At 41.8% G+C, this 24,000-nt stretch overlaps 1 protein-coding gene across 1 annotated transcript in view; it reads left to right on the top strand.

Moving 5' to 3' along the window:
* Positions 1-24,000, top strand: part of LOC118358344 (phosphatidylinositol transfer protein beta isoform) — a 45,770-nt gene that overhangs the window by 10,770 nt on the left and 11,000 nt on the right. The window contains exons 3-8 of the mRNA XM_035736069.1: positions 14,418-14,563; positions 14,790-14,881; positions 17,380-17,387; positions 17,675-17,749; positions 17,926-18,009; positions 22,448-22,525. Of these exons, the coding sequence (XP_035591962.1) occupies positions 14,418-14,563; positions 14,790-14,881; positions 17,380-17,387; positions 17,675-17,749; positions 17,926-18,009; positions 22,448-22,525 (483 nt within the window). The remainder of the gene's footprint in view (positions 1-14,417; positions 14,564-14,789; positions 14,882-17,379; positions 17,388-17,674; positions 17,750-17,925; positions 18,010-22,447; positions 22,526-24,000) is intronic.

The following is a 24,000-nucleotide window of genomic DNA, read 5'->3' as shown; positions in this document are numbered from 1 at the left end:
AGGACTGCCGGACAGAAGAAATGCCGTGCAGCGCAGACGCAAGAGATTGAACTTCACCCCGTTTTTTTGTGTGATCGAATCAACATTATATCAGCCTCTTTTCAATGCAACAAACCAAAACAAATCTAACTTTGCAAGATTGAGTGTGATTTTGTTGTAGGCAGAGCCAGAGCGCAACGGAGTAGAATTCTATTAGTGGAGGTAGCCCACGAGCGGTCTTTAAATCACCTGCGAGTGAATGCGCTTTTCAGTTCAGAGCTGCGCGTGTGCACATTTGTTGATATTCTTTGCTCGTTGGCTTGTTATAGTTAAGTATAGGTCAGTGATGTGGAGTTACTGCTTACTACAAGAGCACAACACGTGTAGGCTACATTTCAAGCTGTCTTTAAAAAGCCAGTTAGGTAAAAAGCTTATGTCTTAATTTAAAGGGGTTGTATTTTAATACACGCTTGAATATGCCAATAGGCTACTTTGTCCATCTGTATGGTAGTAATAATTCATTGTATTTTGTAAAGTGTTTTCTTGCATCGCACAATGCAATTTACAGTCATTTATTTGGCCTATAGGTGTTACAGACCAAGTAAAAAAATCTTGAATTAATATCGAGCCCTTCATAATGTGAACTTTTTAAGTCCCATGCAATGTAGGCCTGCAATGAACACCACATACTGTAGGCTATATCATAGAAATCAAAAGCTATTTCCATGTGAATGTTATGGGATTTGTTCCATTGGTTTTGTTGGTAGGGCTACATTGTACATAAATTAGCTGTAAGGGTATATATAGCCTCAGTGTCCACTGTAAATACATACCGGAAGTTGCACAAATTTTGCACAATGTTCAAGTTTCTGCTCACAAGACAACTTTCTGGGGGTGGTCCCCCCTGGGTTAGAGTGCATTTTGCAAAAAACAACAACATTTTGGTGGCCACTGGTAGGACTGGGCGATATGGCCAAAATATTATATTGTGGTATTTAAAAAATAAAAAATGTTTTTTTTTTTTTTTTTTTACTGTGTTTTTATATTTTTAAATAATACAAGTTCTACATTTCCTAGATGAGTAGTGGGTGGCAACACATACATTCAAAGTGATTTCAATGGGTCTTTCTCCATTTCAGATTGTTTTATACTGTTCAACTTCAACCCCACAAAGTAATTTTCATCCATTTCTGCATTTGAGATCAGTTTGAAACTGCCAGTTAGCGCTACATGATTTGGGCAAGCAATGTTTACCAAATGTTGCTCTAAATCGCAAGTCAAATTGCAAAACACTTGGGTTACTTGTTGGAATCATGGAAATAGAATGTCTTATATAGTTAGAATATAATAGTAGGAACTTTTAATAGTGTTTGACATGACAACGAATGGAAAAATGCCAGGGAGGAATTATTGTGACAGGGTAGGAACTAAAGTGTTGATAGGTGTTTCCTAGGGGACCCTATAATCTTTGGTTACATTGAATGTTTTCTCTGAACTACTTCATGTAGCTAAAATATTGTAACGACCCTGGGTTCCACTTCTGACACCATCACTGTTATTATCAAGCTGTAGAGCTAATTGCTCTTACTCAGTCAATTTGCTAGCTAGCGATTAGCAAGATTTAGGAACAACTTGCTAAGAAAAGACAAACTAGCTGCATAGACCATGCAGACTGAACGCAAGTGTCTCGTGGTGGAGGAAAAACAAGTGCGCTCCTTGAGTGACAGGAGCCGGAGCCGGGGCTAGGTCTGTGTGGAAAGCGGCATGGAGAGAGAGCGATGACTCAAGTAGCGAAGTAAACTATAAAAATGAACGTTACACACTGTGCATCACATTTGCCAAGCCAAACATTCAAATACCGTTATAGAAGGTAAAGTAAAAACCCAAACCGGTCCGTGCATCAATACCAATATCGCAAAAGGTTCCATCTGAAATACACAGCGAAATTATTGAATACTTTATCGAGTTTACCTCCCAGATTGTAAAAATGTGTTGTGGTATTGTGTAGAAAGACTTAACCATTTTAAATGACAGACACAGAACGACAGACATATAAACTTGGGCAAATTAATTAATTTATACCTTTATTTCCCTAAGGTCAGGGGCGGCAGCGTAGCCTAGTGGTTAGAGCGTTGGACTAGTAACCGGAAGGTTGTGAGTTCAAACCCCCGAGCTGACAAGGTACAAATCTGTCGTTCTGCCCCTGAACAGGCAGTTAACCCACTGTTCCCAGGCCGTCATTGAAAATAAGGTTAAATAAAGATTAACCCTGGTTAAATAAAGATAAAATTTAAAAAATAAATAAAAAAATACCTCTTATTATTGTTGAATTCCGTTTTAATGCCTGGCTTCCACGAGGTCTCTATTTTATTTGGACCCGAATGAGGCTCTCCGCTACTTATTGTTCCTGCAGTGATTGTTCATCAAATCAAATTTATTTATATAGCCCTTCGTACATCAGCTGATATCTCAAAGTGCTGTACAGAAACCCAGCCTAAAACCCCAAACAGCAAGCAATGCAGGTGTAGAAGCACGGTGGCTCTGAAAAACTCCCTAGAAAGGCCAAAACCTAGGAAGAAACCTAGAGAGGAACCGGGCTATGTGGGGTGGCCAGTCCTCTTCTGGCTGTGCCGGGTGGAGATTATAACAGAACATGGCCAAGATGTTCATAAATGACCAGCATGGTCCAATAATAATAAGGCAGAACAGTTGAAACTGGAGCAGCAGCATGGCCAGGTGGACTGGGGACAGCAAGGAGTCATCATGTCAGGTAGTCCTGGGGCATGGTCCTAGGGCTCAGGTCCTCCGAGAGAAAGAAAGAGAGAAGGAGAGAATTAGAGAACGCACACTTAGATTCACACAGGACACCGAATAGGACAGGAGAAGTACTCCAGATATAACAAACTGACCCTAGCCCCCCGACACATAAACTACTGCAGCATAAATACTGGAGGCTGAGACAGGAGGGGTCAGGAGACACTGTGGCCCCATCCGAGGACACCCCCGGATAGGGCCAAACAGGAAGGATATAACCCCACCCACTTTGCCAAAGCACAGCCCCCACACCACTAGAGGAATATCTTCAACCACCAACTTTCCATCCTGAGACAAGGCTGAGTATAATAATAATAATAATATGCCATTTAGCAGACGCTTTTATCCAAAGCGACTTACAGTCATGTGTGCATACATTCTACGTATGGGTGGTCCCGGGAATCGAACCCACTACCCTGGCGTTACAAGCGCCATGCTCTACCAACTGAGCTACAGAAGGACCACAAAGATCTCCGCCATGGCACAACCCAAGGGGGGGCGCCAACCCAGACAGGATGATCACATCAGTGAATCAACCCACTCAGGTGACGCACCCCTTCCAGGGACGGCATGAGAGAGCCCCAGCAGGCCAGTGACTCAGCCCCTGTAATAGGGTTAGAGGCAGAGAATCCCAGTGGAAAGAGGGGAACCGGCCAGGCAGAGACAGCAAGGGCGGTTCGTTGCTCCAGAGCCTTTCCGTTCACCTACCCACTCCTGGGCCAAACTACACTCAATCATATGACCCACTGAAGAGATGAGTCTTCAGTAAAGACTTAAAGGTTGAGACCGAGTTTGCTTCTCTGACATGGGTAGGCAGACCGTTCCATAAAAATGGAGCTCTATAGGAGAAAGCCCTGCCTCCAGCTGTTTGCTTAGAAATTCTAGGGACAATTAGGAGGCCTGCGTCTTGTGACCGTAGCGTACGTGTAGGTATGTACGGCAGGACCAAATCAGAGAGATGGGTAGGAGCAAGCCTATGTAATGCTTTGTAGGTTAGCAGTAAAACCTTGAAATCAGCCCTTGCTTTGACAGGAAGCCAGTGTAGAGGCTAGCACTGGAGTAATATGATCAAATTTTTTGGTTCTAGTCAGGATTCTAGCAGCCGTATTTAGCACTAACTGAAGTTTATTTAGTGCTTTATCCGGCTAGCCGGAAAGTAGAGCATTGCAGTAGTCTAACCTAGAAGTGACAAAAGCATGGATACATTTTTCTGCATCATTTTTGGACAAAGTTTCTGATTTTTGCAATGTTACGTAGATGGAAAAAAGCTGTCCTCGAAATGGTCTTGATATGTTCTTCAAAAGAGAGATCAGGGTCCAGAGTAACGCCGAGGTCCTTCACAGTTTTATTTGAGACGACTGTACAACCATTAAGATTAATTGTCAGATTCAACAGAAGATCTCTTTGTTTCTTGGGACCTAGAACAAGCATCTCTGTTTTGTCCGAGTTTAAAAGTAGAAAGTTTGCAGCCATCCACTTCCTTATGTCTGAAACGCATGCTTCTAGCAAGGGCAATTTTGGGGCTTCACCATGTTTCATTGAAATGTACAGTTGTGTGTCATCCGCATAGCAGTGAAAGTTAACATTATGTTTTCGAAAAACATCCCCAAGAGGTAAAATGTATAGTGAAAACAATAGTGGTCCTAAAACGGAACCTTGAGGAACATTACAGTTGATTTGTCAGAGGACAAACCATTCACAGAGACAAACTGATATCTTTCCGACAGATAAGATCTAAACCAGGCCAGAACTTGTCCGTGTAGACCAATTTGGGTTTCCGATCTCTCCAAAAAAATGTGGTGATCGACGGTATCAAAAGCAGCACCAAGGTCTAGGAGCACGAGGACCGATGCAGAGCCTCGGTCCGATGCCATTTAAAATGTAATTGACCACCTTCACAAGTGCCGTCTCAGTGCTATGATGGGGTCTAAAACCAGACTGAAGCATTTCGTATACATTGTTTGTCTTCAGGAAGGCAGTGAGTTGCTGCGCAACAGCCTTTTCTAAAAATTTTTGAGAGGAATGGAAGATTCAATATAGGCCGATAGTTTTTTATATTTTCTGGGTCACGGTTTGGCTTTTTCAAGAGAGGCTTTATTACTGCCACTTTTAGTGAGTTTGGTACACATCCGGTGGATAGAGAGCCGTTTATTATGTTCAACATAGGAGGGCCAAGCACAGAAAGCAGCTCTTTCAGTAGTTTAGTTGGAATAGGGTCCAGTATGCAGCTTGAAGATTTAGAGGCCATGATTATTTTAAGTAGGCTATGCGCAAATGTTTGTTCCATAATGCAATTAGAGGGAAAACATTGTTGCCAAAAGCACACTGCACATGCAAGTGTTTCATTTGACAGAGATTCAAATATCTGTTACAAATGTAGAAAGAGGGGCGATCTAAAGATGCAACAACTTGCATGGGTGCTAATATGGCAAGGATTATGCCTTTGGCTACTGGACAATGAAAGAAAGTTCATTTGAAAACCAATAGAACATGAGAGAAATAGGCTACTGGTTTCAATTGCATATGGAAGTCTTTATAAAATAATTGCCTCATGATATGGTCAGACTTTGGCTAGGCTACTTTGAAGCAAGGTAAGACATGCCTCGTATGTAGTAAAACTTTCAGGTTTCAAACAATTAAGTGTATGTTCAGCTCAATGTCCAGCTCATTGCAAAGATGTGTGTGATGCATTGATCAAATTAAATTATTTGTCAAATGCGCCGAAAACAACAGGTGTACAGTGAAATGGTTAAAAACAATGCACTTTTAATTTAAAAAATCTGTCAAATTCAGTTTTAGTAAATACTTTAACAATAAAAAAGAAGGGAAAAATAGCAAATAATGCAAATAGTCCGCGTAGCTGTTTTAGCTGTTCAGGAGTCTTATGGCTTGGTGGTAGAAGCTGATAAGAAGTCTTTTGGACCTAGGCTCTTGGTAGCAGAGAGAACAGTCTATGACTAGGGTGGCTGGAGTCTTTGACAATTTTTAGGGCCTTTTGACACAGCCTGGTATATAGGTCCTGGATGGCAGGCGGTGATGCAACAGGTGCTCTCGATGGTGCAGCTGTAGAATTAATTTTTTAAATACATTTTTAAAATTTGACACCCTTTTTCTCCCCAATTTCGTGGTATCCAATTGTTTAGTAGCTACTGTCTTGTCTCATCGCTATAACTCCCATACAGGCTCGGGAGAGACGAAGGTTGAAAGTCATGCGTCCTCCGATACACAACCTAACCAAGCCGCACTGCTTCTTAACACAGCGCGCATCCCGGAAGCCAGCCGCACCAATGTGTTGAAACACCATGCACCTGGCAACCTTGGCTAGCGCACACTGCGCCTGGCCCTCCTGCGCGATGAGACAAGGATATCCCTACCGGCCAAACCCTCCCTAACCCGCACAACGCTAGGCCAATTGTGCGTCGCCCCACGGACCTCCCGGTCGCGGCCGGTTACGACAGAGCCTGGGCGCGAACCCAGAGTCTCTTGTGGCACAGCTGGCGCTGCAGTACAGCGCCCTTAACCACTGCGCCACCCGGGAGGCCCAGCTGTAGGACATTATGAGGATCTGCGGGCCAATGACAAATCTTTTCGGTTTCCTGAGAGAGAATAGGCGTTGTCTTGCCCTCTTCACAAATTTAATGGTGTGTTTGGACCATGACAGTTTGTTGGAGACTCCAAGGAACTTGAAGCTCTCAACCTGCTCCACTACAGCCCGTCGATGAGAATGGGGGTGTGCTAGGCCCTCCTTTTCCTGTAGTCCACAGTCCTCTCCTTTGTCTTGATCACGTTGAGGGAGAGGTTATCCTGGCACCACCCGGCCAGGTCTCTGACCTCCTCCCTTTTGGCTGTCTCATTGTTGTCGGTGATCAGGCCTACCGCTGTTGTTTCTTCGGCAAACTTAATGATGGTGTTGGAGTCGTGCCTGGCTGTGTAGTCATGGGTTTGCAGGGAGTACAGGAGGGGACTGTGCACGCACCCCTGAGGGCCCCCTGTGTTGAGGATCAGTGTGGCAGATGTGTTGTTACCTACCCTTACCACCTGGGGGTGGCCTGTCAGGAAGTCCAGGATCCAGTTGCAGAGGGAGGTGTTTAGTCCCAGGGTTCTTAGCTTATTGATGAGCTTTGATGGCCCTATGGTGTTGAACACTGAGCTGTAGTCAATGAATAGCATTCTAACATAGGTGTTCCTTTTGTCCAGGTGGGAAAAGGCAGTGTTGAGTGCAATAGAGATTGCATCATCTGTGGATCTGTTGGTGCGGTATGCAAATTGGAGTGGGTCTAGGGTTTCTGGGATAATGGTGTTGTGAGCCATGACCAGCCTTTCAAAGCACTTCATGGCTACAGACATGAGTCCTACAGGTTGGTAGTCATTTAGGCAGGTTACCTTTATGTTCTTGGGCACAGGGACTATGGTGGTCTGCTTGAAACATGTAGTTATTACAGACCCGGTCAGGGATATGTTGAAAATGTCATTGAAGACGCTTGCCAGTTGATCAGCGCATGCTGACACACGTCCTGGTAATCCGTCTGGCCCTGTGGCCTTGTGAATGTTGACCTGTTTAAAGGTCTTACTCACATTGGCTATGGAGAGTGTGATCACACAGTCATCTGGAACAGCTGGTGCTCTCATGCATGTTTTACTTGCCTCAAAGCAAGCATGGAAGGAATTCGGCTCGTCTGGTAGACTCGTCTCACTGGGCAGCTCATGGCTGTGGTTCCCTTTGTAGTCTGTAATAGTATGCAAGCCCTGCCACATCTGACGAGCTTCAGAGCCAGTGTGGTAGGATTCCGTTTTAGTCCTGTATTGACACTTTGCCTGTTTGATGGTTTGTCTGAGGGCATAGCGGGATTTCTTATAAGCGTCTGGTTTAGACTCCCGCTCCTTGACCGCGGCAGCTCTACCCTTTAGCTCAGTGCGGATGTTGCCTGGAAACAAATGGCTTCTGGTTTGGGGTATGTATGTACGGTCACTGTGGGGACGACGTCATTGATGAGACCAGTGACTGATGTGGTGTACTCTTCAATGCCATCGGAAGAATCCCAGAACATTTTTCAGTCTGCAGGAAAAACAGCACAAACTGATGTAGCCTGCCTTCCATTGCCTATGCACTTGAATGGCGAATGGGAAGCGTGCTTCATTTACCAGTTGAGTGAGAAAAATAGTAGCTCTTTTTAATCATGGCCATCAACCTTTTAATAAGGTGATTGCATTTAGAGTTGTTGTGCATTGATTGGGCTTGTAAAAGCGCATGTTTAACTCCATCAGCAAAGGAAGAGCTGATTGACGCGCTGTAGCAGCAGCTCTTGCACTGACAGATTTTCTGCTCATAAGATGCATAACGAATATACACACTGCAATTGAATTCCACAACATAATGAAAATGGACCTATAGACCGATAAACACGACCAGTCAAATGTATTTCCATCGACTGGTATTTCCATCAATGATTAGGCTGAAAAGCATTATTTTCGATCTCTCTATGGTTCTGGATTTGAGTAGTGTTATTGGAATCTGACAGTGTTAGTAAATATTTTGATTCCTTTGTATGAAGAGGATGGAGGTAGCTTACTTGTTGCTCTTGTTTGTATGGGTTACTGTTATAAAATGTTCTGCACACTGTCCTTATATGGCAATGACGTGTGTGTTCACTGAGGGATGGATTATAGTTACAGTGCCTTCCTAGTATTCACACCCCTTGACTTTTTCCATATTTTGTTTTACAGCCTGCATTTTAAAATGGATTCAATTTATATTATTGTCACTGGCCTACACACAATACTGCATGGAGATCAATTGACACCCTTTAACATGGCATTTTGAGATGTATTTTAAACTGCAAAACCCTTACGCACCACTGCACTTTGTATACCAGGGTTGGCTGGCCTTCTCTAGTCACTCGTAGGCTCAGTCACTGGTATACTTTTATTTACAAAGCCATTTTGGGTTTACTACCTTTTTTATTTGGGCATTTTTATTGTTCAGAAATGTGGTGGGTACTCTCTTCGTTCGCTGGACTTTATCCTGCTAACTGTTCCAAATGTCCTAACTGAATTTGGTAAAAGGGCTTTTATGTACTCTGCGCTATCGTCTTGGAACACCTTACAAAATGCTTTTAAACTAGAAGAACTCGTTTCAATTGGTATTTTTAAAATCACTGATGAATGATCTTGAGACTGATTCCCTGACCTGTCAATGTTTTTAATTAGCTGTTTTTTATTTTGTTTTACTCTATGGTTTTTACTAGATTACTTGTAGATTTTCATGTTTGTCTGTAATTTTTGTAATGACTTGGTGCTGCCTATCTTGGCCAGGACGCTCTTGAAAAATACATTTTAAATCTCAATGAGCCCTTCCTGGTTAAATAAAGGTTAAATAAAAAATTATAAAATTATTTTTTACAAATTAATAAAAAATGACAAGCTGAACTGTCTTGTGTCAAGTATTCAACCGCTTTTATGGCAAGCTTAAATAAATTCAGGAGTACATTTACTTAACAAGTCATGGTAAATTGCGTGCATTTTTTAAAATTATTACCTCATCTCTGTATCCCACATGTTCAATTATCTGTTAGGTCCCTCTGTCGATCAGTGAATTTCAAACACTGATTCAACCACAAAGACAAAGGAGATTTTCCAAGGCCTCGCAAAGGACGACACCTATTGGTAGATGGGTAAAAAAACAAAACGCATTGAATATCCGTTTGAGCATGGTAAAGTTATTAATTACACTTTGAATGGTGTATCAGTACAGCATCACTACAAAGATCCTAACTCTCTTGCCGGAGAGGAAGGAAACCGCTCAGGGAATTCACTGAGGCCAATGATGACTTTAATATAGTTTAATGGCTGTGATAGAACTGAGGGATCAACATTTTAGTTACTCTACCATACTGACCTAATTGACAGAGTGAAAAGGAAGCCTGTACAGAATAATATTCCAAAACAGACTATTTTTACACCTTTTTTGCAGAATAATATTCCAAAAAATGCACCTACTAAAGTAATACTGCAATAAAGGTGGCAAAGTAATTTAACTTTTTGTCCTGACTACAAAGTGTTATGTTTGGGGCAAATCCAATGCTACACATTATGGTGTACCACTCTCCATATTTTCAAGCATAGTGGTGGCTGCATCATGTTATGCATATGCTTGTAATCGTTAAGGACTGGGTAGTTTTACAGGATAAAGAAACTGAATGGAGCTAAGCACAGGCAAAATCCTTGACGAAAACCTGGTTTGCTTTCCACTAGACACTGGGAGATGAAATCACCTTTCAGCAAGGACAATAACCTAAAACAATGCCAAATCTACACTGGAGTTGTTTACCAATATAGTGAATGTTCCTGAGTAGCGGAGTTTTTATTTTTTATATATTTTTTTACCCCCTTTTTCTCCCCAATTTCGTGGTATCCAATTATTAGTAGTTACTATCTTGATGAGACAAGGATATCCCTTTGAGACTTGCCCTGAAATCACTGCTAGGGGGGTTAGTTTCATTTGTCATATTTTATATTTGTACAAATATTAGCATGTTTCTTTCACTTTGACTGAGTATTTTGGGAAGACCGTTGATGAAAAAAATACTATTTAAATACATTTTTAATCCCACTAACACGAAATGTGTAAAGTCAAGGTGTGAATACATTCTGAAGTCACTGTACGTTCAAATGATTAGTTTCATTTGTCATATTTTATATTTGTACAAATATTAGCATGTTTCTTTCACTTTGACTGAGTATTTTGGGAAGACCGTTGATGAAAAAAATACTATTTAAATACATTTTTAATCCCACTAACACGAAATGTGTAAAGTCAAGGTGTGAATACATTCTGAAGTCACTGTACGTTCAAATGATTAGTTTCATTTGTCATATTTTATATTTGTACAAATATTAGCATGTTTCTTTCACTTTGACTGAGTATTTTGGGAAGACCGTTGATGAAAAAAATACTATTTAAATACATTTTTAATCCCACTAACACGAAATGTGTAAAGTCAAGGTGTGAATACATTCTGAAGTCACTGTACGTTCAAATGATTAGAAAATGAACTATAAAGTAGGGACGGGAATTTTTTTAAATTATTATTTCACTATTCTAATAATATTTTGCATATCTGGATAGTCAAAACAGTGCATTTGGAAAAGTATTCAGACCCCTTCAGTTATTCCACATTTTGTTACATTACAGCCTTATTCTAAAATGGATTCAATTGTTTGTTTTTTTTTACCTCAATTTCCACACAATACCCCATAATGACAAAGCAAAAAGTTGTTTGTTTTTATTTTTTAAATATTTGCAAATGTTTAACACTTTCTACATTTTTTAAATATTTTTTTAAAGATCACATTTACATAAGTATTCAGACCCTTTACTCAGTACTTTGCTGAAGCACCTTTGGCAGCAATTACAGCCTCGAGTCTTCTTGGGTATGATGCTACAAGCTTGGCACACCTATATTTGGGGTGTTTCTCCCATTCTTTTCTGCAGATCCCCTCAAGCTCTGTTTGGTTGGGGGTGGAGCTTTGCTGCACAGCTATTTTCAGGTCTCTCCAGAAATGTTAGATCGGGTTCAAGACCGGGCTCTGGCTGGGCCACCCAAGGACATTGAGACTTGTCCCAAACTCACTCATGCATTCTCTTGGCTCTGTGCTTAGGGTAGTTGTCCGGTTGGAAGGTCAACCTCCACCCCAGCCTGAGTGCTCTTGACCAGGTTCTCAGCTAGGATCTCTGTACTTCGCTCCATACTTTGCTCTCTGCTCCGTTCATCTTTCCCTCGATCCTGACTAGTCTCCCAGTCCCTGCTGCTGAAAAACATCCTCACAGTATGCTGCTGCCACCACCATGCTTCACCGTAGGGATGGTGCCAGGTTTCCTGCAGACGTGACACTTGGCATTCAGGCCAAAGAGTTAAATCTTGGTTTCATCAGACCAGAGAATCTTGTTTCTCATGATACGAGAGTCGTTTAGGTGCCTTTGGGCAAACTCCATCGGGCTGTCATGTGACTTTTGCTGAGGAGTTGCTTCCATCTGGCCTCTCTACCATAAAGGCCTGATTGGTGGAGTGCTGCAGAGATGGTTGTCCTTCTGGAAGGTTCTCCCATCTCCACAGAGGAGCTCTGTCAGAGTGACCGTCGGGTTCTTGGTCACCTCCCTGATCAAGGCTCTTCTCCCCCGATTGCTCAGTTTGGAAGAGTCTTGGTGCTTCCAAACGTCTTTCATTTAAGAATGATGGAGGCTACTGTATTCTTGGACCTTCAATGCCAAAGACGTTTTTGGTAACCTTCCCCAGATCTGTACCTCGACACAATAATTTCTCGGAGCTCTACGGACAATTCCTTTTGAACTTGTGGCTTGGTTTTTGCTCTGACATGCGCTGTCAAGTACGGGACCTTATATAGACAGGTGTGTGCTTTTCCAAATCATGTCCAATCAATTGAATTTACCACAAGGTGGACTCCAATTAAGTTGTAGAAACATCTCAAGGATGTTCAATGGAAACAGGATGCACCTGAGCTCAATTTCGAGTCTCATAGCAAAGGGTCTGAATACCTATGTAAATAAGGGATTTCAGTTTTTTTTACTTGTAATAAATTTGCTAAAAAAACCTGTGTTCGCTTTGTCATTATGCGGTATTGTTTTTTATTTTTTATTTCACCTTTTATTTAACCAGGTAGGCTGGTTGAGAACAAGTTCTCATTTGCAACTGCGACCTGGCCAAGATAAAGCATAGCAGTGTGAACAGACAACACAGAGTTGTGTGTAGATGGATGAGGAAAAATGTATATTTGATCCAAAGAAAGTCAAGGCGTCTGAACACTTTGCTAATGCACTGTAATATATATATTTTTAATAGCTCTTCACCAATCAGTGATGCAGAGGGCAGTACATAAATAAAAAAAGACAACAGCTTTTCAAGTAGTTTTTGGCTAACCGTGAAAGAAGTCTGATATTCGCCATAATATAACTGATTTTAACGGATTCTGTTTACAAAAATGTTTTCTGGTGACTGTTCACATTGATCTGTGTTAGCTCCTCCGTTAGGTGCGCCTGTAATTGCTATTTGAAGAGCGGAAAATAGCATACCAATGTCATGGCTGACTGAAGGGCTAAATGTGCAGTAGTAGTGCGATGCAGTCATAAATACTGCATTCAGTAATTACTACCCTACCGTGATGAGGAAAACGTCCTGGAAGAATGGTAGTGAATGGAACAAAACAAAAATACCCTGGCTTTCAGATACTGATTTGAGTTGATCTGATACAGGCTTAGTTTCCACATTATAAGCATGGCATAAAAACAGACCTGCAGCACCATCAGGAATGACTTGTTTCATTAATTACACAAATGTTTATGAACAGTGATCAACTAGTTGAAAAACTGAGTGCTTGTTTAAATTACTTTGTCTAATTCAGGACAATTTGAATGTCTCATTTAACCTGGGGCCATATGTTGGTTAATTAACAGTTGGTGTGTGACTGCATGCTTTTGGGCGAGTAAGAGGGAATGCCTTTTGATGTGAAAGGAATGTGTTGCCCTCTACAGGGCCCAGAACAGAGAGGAGACGGACAGTAAAACTCTTGATCAGAGCTCTGTTCTCTAGACAATTTGTTTGTTTAGCCTACTCTTCTGGCTTGTTGTGGTTAGGAGACTATGCATAAAAAATACATTGTTTTTGGTTGGCACAATACCCATGTTGAAACAATGAACACTGAATGCATGCAGTGACGTTTTTATAGTCCCCAAAGATGACACATGCTGGCTGTCTCACACAATCTTTCTTTTGTACACAAATGCACAGTCACACAGCCAGCCATGTAGACCCTCCAGTACTGTAGGCCCCCCACTGTGGCTGTTTTCACGCTCCCCTCCCCCTAATCCTATTAAATCAAAACCATGAAGAGCGGCTCTCTGTTGGGCTGTGTCGGTCTCTTGTGGGGACTGGGGATGCTAGTAGGGGCCACCATGTCTCACCCAACTTTGATAACCCTGTATGATACTGGACACTGCCATCCTGTTAGTCAAGCTCTTATTCAACATGAGCACTCTCTGTCATCTGATAGTCCATAACTAATGTTTTTATTTATTCCTTATGTTCTTAGTTGCTATCCATGTCTTATATAGTCTCGGAAAAACCCGACCGTAGACAACACAGTGACTATAGGGCCTGGTTTCAATGACACTCTTTAGGCATAGAGGATCTATGTCACTGCCTACAGTTGAAGTCTGAAGATTACATACACCTTAGCCAAATACATTTAAACTCCGTTTTTCACAATTCCTGACATTTAGTCCAAGTAAAAATTCCCCGTCTTTGGTCAGTTAGGATCACCACTTTATTTTAAGAATGTGAAAAATCAGAATAATAGTAGTGAATTTATTTCAGCTTTTTATTTCTTTCATCACATTCCCAGTGGTCAGAAGTTTACATTAGAGGTCGACCGATTTTGTTTTTTTCAACATCGATACCGATTCATTAGTGGACCAAAAAAAGCCAATACCGATGAACTTAAAAACATTAAGTCACTGTTGCCTATAGTCTGGTTTTCGAGACTCTTTTTGACCTGCATGAGCGCAAGTATTTGTTGTATTGTAATGGTACGGTAACGTGTGTTTGTTTCAGTATCAAGTGGGCCAGTTGTACTCTGTAGCAGTGGCCAGTAAGAATGAGACAGGTGGAGGAGAGGGCATTGAGGTCCTCAAGAATGAACCCTATGAGAAGGATGGCGAGAAAGGACAGTACACACACAAAATCTACCATCTGAAGAGGTAAGAGGTGCACACACACACACACACACAGTATGTTCCAAGTGCACCATCACTATCTTGCCACCAAGTGGCAGTGTAGTCATCCCTCTCTTACTGTAGGTTTATAGTACCTGGGAGGCCTTCAAGACCATGACATTAAAATATCACACTGTAGAACCTGTATGACTGGAGTTAGTGATTATGTGTGTGTTCATCTATGCTCCTCCCCTCTTCTTGGTTTTCACAGTAAAGTCCCTGCGTTTGTCAAGATGATTGCTCCTGAGGGCTCTCTGGTCTTCCATGAAAAGGCCTGGAATGCTTACCCTTACTGCCGAACCAGTGAGTCCTCTCCTCCTCTCTCCTCTCCTGCCCTGGCCCTTCCCTCCACCCCTCCCCTGTCCTGCCTGCACTCTGACCCACAGCCTTCTGTATTTAGACATTTTAATTTGACTCATTGTTGGTATTGTTTGCATGAGTTTAGAGCTGTCCCCGACAGAAAAACATCTTGGTCCACTGAAAATCGTATGTTCTTTCAACCAATCGATTGGTCAACATTTTTAAATGTGTATTTATATATATACACTTCAACTATGACAGAAAAAATGAGAAAAAAAATCCAGAAAATCGCATTGTAGGATTTTTAATGAATTTATTTGCAAATTATGGTGGAAAATAAGTATTTGGTCAAGAACAAAAGTTTATCTCAATACTTTGTTATATACCCTTTGTTGGCAATGACAGAGGTGAAGACTTACAGAAAATGTTTGACAAGGTTTTCACACACTGTTGCTGGTATTTTGGCCCATTCCTCCATGCAGATCTCCTCTAGAGCAGTGATGTTTTGGGGCTGTTGCTGGGCAACACGGACTTTCAACTCCCTCCAAAGATTTTCTATGGGGTTGAGATCTGGAGACCGGCTAGGCCACTCCAGGACCTTGAAATGCTTCTTACGAAGCCACTTCTTCGTTGCCCGGGCGGTGTGTTTGGGATCATTGTCATGCTGAAAGACCCAGTCACGTTTCATTTTCAATGCCCTTGCTGATGGAAGAAGGTTTTCACTCAAAATCTCACGATACATGGCCCCATTCATTCTTTCCTTTACACGGATCAGTCGTCCTGGTCCCTTTGCAGAAGAACAGCCCCAAAGCATGATGTTTCCACCCCCATGCTTCACAGTATGTATGGTGTTCTTTGGATGCTTCTTTGTTCTTTTGATCATTTTGACCCCACGGGGTGAGATCTTGCATGGAGCCCCAGATCGTGGGAGATTATCAGTGGTCTTGTATGTCTTCCATTTCCTAATAATTTCTCCCACAGTTGATTTCTTCAAACCAAGCTGCTTACCTATTGCAGATTCAGTCTTCCCAGCCTGGTGCAGGTCTACAATTTTGTTTCTGGTGTCCTTTGACAGCTCTTTGGTCTTGGCCATAGTGGAGTTTGGAGTGTGACTGTTTGAGGTTGTGGACAGGTGTCTTTTATACTGATAACAATTTCAAACAGGTGCCATTAATACAGGTAACAAGTGGAGGACAGAGGAGCCTCTTAAAGAAGTTGTTACAGGTCTGTGAGAACCAGAAATCTTGCTTGTTTGTAGGTGACCAAATACTTATTTTCCACCATAATTTGCAAATAAATTCATTACAAATCCTACAACGTGATTTTTCAGGATTTTTTTTTCTCATTTTGTCTGTCATAGTTGAAGTGTACCTATGATGAAAATTACAGGCCTCATCTTTTTAAGTGATATGATTTTTTCTCTCATGTGTTTTTAATAAAATCAACTGCTGTATATAATTGTCTGGTGCTGTTTGAAGAAGATAGCACAAATTACTCAAGAGGGATCAAGATAACCAGAAGAGGAAAAACCTTAACCTGACTCACCCTCTTCCTCCCGCTCCTACACGCTTTCGCAGATTCTGCTGTTTACTCTCCTGAAGTTGCTGGTACAGGCTACACAAGGAGTCGGCAACCTTTCTCATATGGAATGCCAATTTATCTTACAATTTCTACCTATCTGCGTGCCAGTTATATGCACATTTTCATTCATCAATTTACTTTATAATGCCTTCGTATCTAAATCATTCATGTAGTTAATCAAAATTCTATCCAAATGAAAATGATACAAACCTAAAAAGTAACTTATATTGCCAGCTGTGTAAAAATAGCCTACATAAAGCCAACAAATAAAAACATTGCAGCCGCAGGTATCAACAGTCCACTTGGGTCCAGCCCAAGCTCCCATTAGCAAACTTGTGTACAATATTCTGGGCCCTCAGTATCCTGCGCCAGTGAGCTCAGGAGAGACACAGCTGTAGGCTATTTTGTGCAAGGGATAAGAGTTCATCAGATAAACCTCGATCAGACCATTACATTTTTCCCTTTCACGCTGAGTGGTTATTGAAAGGGAGAGAGCTGGAAAGATTTTTCAAATGCATTGAGGAACTATTGTCATTCTCAATGGATGTAAAAATAGAATTGGTTTGCTTGTTGTTTGAGGTGAAAACATTACTTTGAGATTGTCCACAGCTCATTAGTGATGGTGCGTTAAGCCAATCAGAAATACTATCAGATCCCCCAAATGGGCACATAGGTCTACATTTGCGCGCAGGCCAGGCAGTCTGTAGGCCTACTTCTATGCATAATCAGGTGCATGTCCTTACTCAACATTGACAGTAGTGCTCCAAAGAAAAGACGATGACTAAATTGACAACACTCGGAAATGGAGTGATTTAAAACCAAAAGTTGTTTCATGATTTGTTCGTTCTTTTCCTGTTTTGGATTAATATCTAACAATTTCATCTCTCTTTGGTGTCTTCTCATGCTTCGCCTGGGGCCAGTTGTAACGGTAAGTAGCTTCAAATGACCCTCCCTCTGTTAGTTTCTATCTCACTGGTTGTATGGTCGTTTGTGCGTGTGGGTGGGTGGATAGTTCGTCTGTGTGAATGTGTGTCAGTGTTTGTGAATATAACTCACTGCTTCAATTATGAGAAATGGAGCAGTTCAGCCAATGCATGTACATATTTATTGGGTAGGAGGTCCCTCTTGTGGACATTACTAGCAATGTAAATCTACTAGGTACTTTAGAGGGTTTTATTGCCTTGAGCTTAATGATTTCCCACCACCTTCCTCCAGAATGAGTATATGAAAGATGACTTCATCATTAAGATTGAGACATGGCACAAACCTGACCTTGGCACATTAGAAAATGTGAGTACCTTTGTCATTCAAAATGAGTTTGATTAATGACCATTTGCATTTACAGTGAGATTCTTATAAAGAGAAGTCTATGAATTGTGTCCCAGATGAAGCGTCAGCTAATATCGAGTTTGAAGTGTACATTTTAAATTGTAGCTTGCATGCTTATGCCTGGCTTTGATTGGCAGGTGCACAAGCTGGACACGCCCATATGGAAGAGCGTGGAGGTGGTGCCCATTGACATTGCAGATGGAGAACAAGTGGCCCCTGCTGTGAGTATTCTCCTCTGATACTGCTGTCATGCCACAGTCCCACACTCAATAAAGCCCTGGATAGTACTGTTTGGCAACATCATGTGGAGAGACTTGGCATTGCTAAGCAAGCCGAATATGCTCAGATCTGACACTAAAACGGCAAATACACACATTCCTGGTAATCTTTTCCCGAGTTGATGTTTTGTATTCACCTGCCGGTAGGGCTGGGTGGTATGGCCAAAATATCCTATCACGACACACAACATTTTTGGGACTGTTGTTTTTTTATTTTTATATTAATAAAGTTCTAAATATGCTTTCAGTGGCGCCTGACCCTAGGGTGGCAACACATACATCCTAAGTTATTTCAATGGGGTTTTCTCCATTCTGTTTGCTTTATATAGTAGGGCTTGATGATATGGGCAAAAATCTAGGCCTATTGCAAATTAGATCAAAGCACTTAGGTGTACTGTTGGAATCATGGAAATATAGTAATTATTCTAATTATGTAGTTGGAATATAGGGGGCAGCACTTTAAATGCATTGTTTGACAACAAATTAAAAAGCCAGGGACAAATTATTGTCACAGGGTAGGAACCAAAGTGTTGGTCAAGTGTTTCCCAGTGGACCCTAATTAGATGTTACATGTAATATGAGTTTTTATTATCAATTCAATTCAAAGGGCTTTATTGGCATGTTTACGTTGACAAAGCAAGTGAAATAGATAATAAATAAAGGTAAAGTAATCAATCAAAAATTAACAGTAAACATTACACTCAAGTTTCAAAGGCCACTTCAAATGTCATTATGTCTATATAGTATTGTAAAGATGTGCAAATAGTTCAAGTACAAAAAGGAAAATAAATAAACACATGGATTATATGTACAATGGTGTTTGTTCTTCACTGGTTGCCCTTTTCTTGTGACAACATGTCACAAATCTTGCTGGTGTGATGGGACACTGGTATTTCACCCAATAGAAATGGGAGTTTATCAAAATTGGGTTTGTTTTGAAATTCTTTGGGTTTGTGTAATCTGAGGGAAATAATCTCTAATAGTCATACATTTGGCAGAAGGCTAGGAAGTGCAGCTCAGTTTCCACCTTTTTGTGGGCAGTGTGCACATAGCCTGTCTTCTCTTGAGAGCCAGCTTTGTTAGCTATCTACGTTTGCTCCGACTGAGTACATATAGGATCAAAGATCCGAGTCAGTAAAAAGAGTCAACTTCCACATCACTAAAAGCAACAACTTGCTCTCTTTGAGTGACAGGGGGCAGGGTTTGGTGTCGGAGGCGCATGGGGAAGCAGCATGCAGGAGGAGAGGGATGACTCAAGTAGCAAACAGAGTAAACTATAAAAATGTACATGACATGCGTGGGAGTGGCGTATCACATTTAACAAACCAAACATTGAAATACCGCTGTAGAAGGTAAAGTGAAAACCCAAACCGGTCCGTGCATCAAATATACCTGTATATAGTAAAATACGGTATACCGCCCAGCACTACCTACCAGGGAGGAAACTATGGTGCAGAGTTTCTTCTCTGCAGGTTCTGAAACCCTTCAATTCACTATGACGTTGGAAGCTCTGCAATTATAATTATTATGGTTAAGTTTCTTCCTTTCAAATCCAAAGGGTTCCTTGTACCAATGGTGGGTAGTTCATTGCTATTATTTTGCATGGCATTGCCTCCTTTCACGGAGTCTGTTGGTAAGTGAAGTGCGTGCGGTTATTTGCCTGAGTAGCAGTAGTGTGTTTGTGGTAGGTGTCTAACGAGGCGGATGTGTTTGCCTTGCTGGAGGAGTGTTGTGTCTGAGGGCCCTATCAGCTCTGTGCCTCAGGCATGACTGCAAGACCTGGGCCCCCAAGGGACCACAGATGAGTTTGTTAGTGTAATTAAGGCTCACAGCGCTCCATACGCTGGTCAGTGACACACACACACACACACACACACACACACACACACACACACACACACACACCTTCAGTGAGCAGCAGCTCCTCTTTCTCGGCCCAGGCACATCCATCGATTCACAGACTCATTAAAGCAGCACAGTATATTGTTATAGTGACGGAGCTTTCTGCATTAAAACGGCCTAATGAATAAGTGTGTTTGTGTTTCTCCCGTTTTTTTCTCTCGTTTGGCTCCCTCCTGTCGACTGATAGCCCTGAAAAGCAGCTTTTAGCTGCGGGCGCATCATGATTTATTTAAAATTGCTGGGCCCTTGAGCTGTTGGTAATTTATTTGAAAGGCGTTTTGTTTATTTGTTTTGTAATTTTTTTCCACACCAGTTGACTTTGCACTTCTCTCTCTGAGCTCTTTATAGTGAATAATGCAACCAGAAGAGAGTAAGACCATTAGATGTGTGTGTGTTGCATGGTATACCGAAACTAGAAGATGAAAAACGGTTCGATACTAGAATTTGTTACTTTCAATACTTCTATCAAATGTGTCTCATGGATCAAGTCTGCATCAGCGCTGCCGATGTCCCCCACGGAGCGCACCGTGCCTGCGCCACGAACTCAATGCTAGCCTCCACTGGGAGTCTGGGCTGCATCATGTTACGCTCTCCACTCATACTGCGCAGAAGTAAATACACTTGAATAATGCAACACGGCATGTCGAAACGGTTCATTACCGTTCGCAAAACAATGTCTATACAGGCTAGAACACTTTACAATGCAATAAGATACTGGTAGCTTCCAGTTTTTTAGGCTAAAATTCCTTGCTAGCTTACAGCTGAAACTAACCTCAATTCACTACCCTAGTACTTTCTTGGTATTCAAAAATATTCTGATTTCAAAGCTGATTGCCACCAAAAACGTATTCACTCCCTCACGTCTCTCCCTCAGAGGCTTATTGCCTCTGCTAACTTGGGGCTCCGACAGTCAGCACCACTCATAGCTCGTACATATAGTTATCTATCACTGGTTAAAAAGAGTCACACTTTTGTAAAATAAGCTACTACTATGCGGATGTTGTTGATCAGTAAAATAAAATGAAGTCCCTCATGGAACGGAAACATATTGGTCATCTGTAGCTCTAGGAAATCAGCCAAACCAAGCTCAATAACTCAATGCATGCACACACTCCTATTGAAATATGCATTCACCTGTACTGTGAAAGGACTAGGGTACATCTAGATTTATCCAGTTTATCAAGAGATCTACCATTCAAATAAATGATTACCATTATGTAGCTTAGATTGGTAAAAACAGTCAAATTGGTTAATTTAAAGCAAAACTCCACCAAAAATGTAATGATATGTAACTTTCACAATACAGAAATCTGGCCACTATAATGCGTTTTGCATCAAAATGCATCATACGGGCCAGATTTTGTTTTTTGAAAGTTGGATGTCTTAAACTTGATTAATGATGTGCAAAACATTGAGACTTATGTCAACAATGTACTAATGAAACAAATACCAAAATCTGTTTTGGGTAGTTTTCATTTAAATGCATACATGGCTGTCTGACATAAAACAGTTAAATAACATTGAACTCAAACGATTGAACCGAGCGGCAGCTGAGTTTCTGTCTGCATCAAGTGCCATTCTGCAGCTTTAGCTAATATGTCTCGTTTTTGTGCCGTGGTATCGTTTTGAGTGTTGTGATGTTATGGAGTATTGTGGTACTAAACCTGGTATCGAAGTCAAAATTCTGGCATCGTAACAACGTGTGTGTGTGTGTGTGTGTGTGTGTGTGTGTGTGTGTGTGTGTGTGTTCTGCTTGTGCATTATGCTACTGGAGTGTGAATCTACTCTCCTTCTGCACTAGTGAGTTAGTTAGAACCGCATGTTTGGCTGTGGTAGTGAAGAGGTTTAGTAGTGCCACTATGCCCCCAGCATCATGATACAGTGTGTCACAAGACGTGAGTAGGATCGCCCTGTGCCTAGGAGCAGGCTCTCCTCAGCCTGACCCTGATTTGAAGGAGGAGTCAGACAAGGGCCACTAGGTCATCTGCTGTCGGCAGGCAGCTGCCCTACATGCAATCATGCGTACACACTCGCAAACACGGGTATCAGCCAGCGTCCTCCTGCCATCTGTAATCTCAGCACAGCCGTTTGCTGGTGGCATCAACAACTTCCAACCTGACAGCCTCCCCATCCCTTACCCCAGACCCTACCCAGTTCAGCCCAGACAGGGTGCAGGTCATGAACTGGGCAGGGCACAGGGCTGGACTTTGGTGTTGCATCCTGGGGCCAGGACAAAGGGACTGCCAGGCTTAGTTGTGGGGGGCAGACCTAGCCTGGGAGACTTACCATGGCAGTGCCTCCCCTTGCCCCTTTGCCCAGAGGGCGGTCAACATTAGTGCAGGGCCAGCGCTCACATACACCCCACAGACACATGGGCTAGAGGGGGATTAAAGGGCCCTCTATCACTAATGTTGAATGCAGATGTGTTGGAATTGTTTGTTCTGATTTATTAGTCTTAACTGTCATCCTTCTCTTCCAGGACTACAAGGCAGAGGAGGATCCTGCTCTGTTCAAGTCAGCTAAGACTGGTAGAGGGCCCCTGGGACCTAATTGGAAGGTACACCTCTCACTGAAGCGCTCTGGGTTAGAGGGGAAGAGCTTGTTGGCAATGTAACCACGGGTTGGATCCTGAATTAATTCAGTCGTTTTGTTCTGAACAGAAACATAATTGTGTTCCGTTCCACTGTTCTAACCAGCTAAATAAAGTTCAGAAGGTTATTAACCATATCCCATGCTTTTAAAATAATCTGTCTCACTATCATTCCCGGTTATGATTCTGTTTATCAAAAAAAAACGGTTTTCAGTTTTTCTTCCAAAAAAGAATCAGGTTTTTGGGTTCTGTTCCCTGAACCGGTTCCAAGCCTTAAATATAACACTTTAAGTAATGTTACCAAAATGAATATTGATTTGTTTTGGGGGTGGTATACTCATGGCACAATCACACAGTATATACTCATGGCCAGTTTATTACACATCTAATACCCGGTCGGACCCCTTTGCCTTCAGAACAGCCTTAATTATTGGGGGCACGGATTCTACAAGGTGTGGCGTTCAAATGTTGATACAGTGCCTTGCGAAAGTATTCGCCCCCCTTGAACTTTGACCTTTTGCCACATTTCAGGCGTCAAACATAAAGATATAAAACTGTATTTTTTTGTGAAGAATCAACAACAAGTGGGACACAATCATGTAGTGGAACGACATTTATTGGATATTTCAAACTTTTTTAACAAATCAAAAACTGAAAAATTGGGCGTGCATAATTATTCAGCCCCCTTAAGTTAATACTTTGTAGCGCCAACTTTTGCTGCGATTACAGCTGTAAGTCGCTTGGGGTATGTCTCTATCAGTTTTGCACATCGAGAGACTGAAATTTTTCCCATTCCTCCTTGCAAAACAGCTCGAGCTCAGTGAGGTTGGATGGAGAGCATTTGTGAACAGCAGTTTTCAGTTCTTTCCACAGATTCTCGATTGGATTCAGGTCTGGACTTTGACTTGGCCATTCTAACACCTGGATATGTTTATTTATAACCATTCCATTGTAGATTTTGCTTTATGTTTTGGATCATTGTCTTGTTGGAAGACAAATCTCCGTCCCAGTCTCAGGTCTTTTGCAGACTCCATCAGGTTTTCTTCCAGAATGGTCCTGTATTTGGCTCCATCCATCTTCCCTGTCCCTGATGAAGAAAAGCAGGCCCAAACCATGATGCTGCCACCATGTTTGACAGTGGGGATGGTGTGTTCAGGGTGATGAGCTGTGTTGCTTTTACGCCAAACATAACGTTTTGCATTGTTGCCAAAAAGTTCAATTTTGGTTTCATCTGACCAGAGCACCTTCTTCCACATGTTTGGTGTGTCTCCCAGGTGGCTTGTGGCAAACTTTAAACGACACTTTTTATGGATATCTTTAAGAAATGGCTTTCTTCTTGCCACTCTTCCATAAAGGCCAGATTTGTGCAATATACGACTGATTGTTGTCCTATGGACAGAGTCTCCCACTTCAGCTGTAGATCTCCGCAGTTCATCCAGAGT

Source organism: Oncorhynchus keta, chromosome 25 (assembly GCF_023373465.1).
Source record: "Oncorhynchus keta strain PuntledgeMale-10-30-2019 chromosome 25, Oket_V2, whole genome shotgun sequence".
NCBI classification, from domain to species: domain Eukaryota; kingdom Metazoa; phylum Chordata; class Actinopteri; order Salmoniformes; family Salmonidae; genus Oncorhynchus; species Oncorhynchus keta.
The sequence above is the reverse complement of the archived record's forward strand: the minus strand, read 5'-3'. Positions and strand labels throughout refer to the sequence as shown.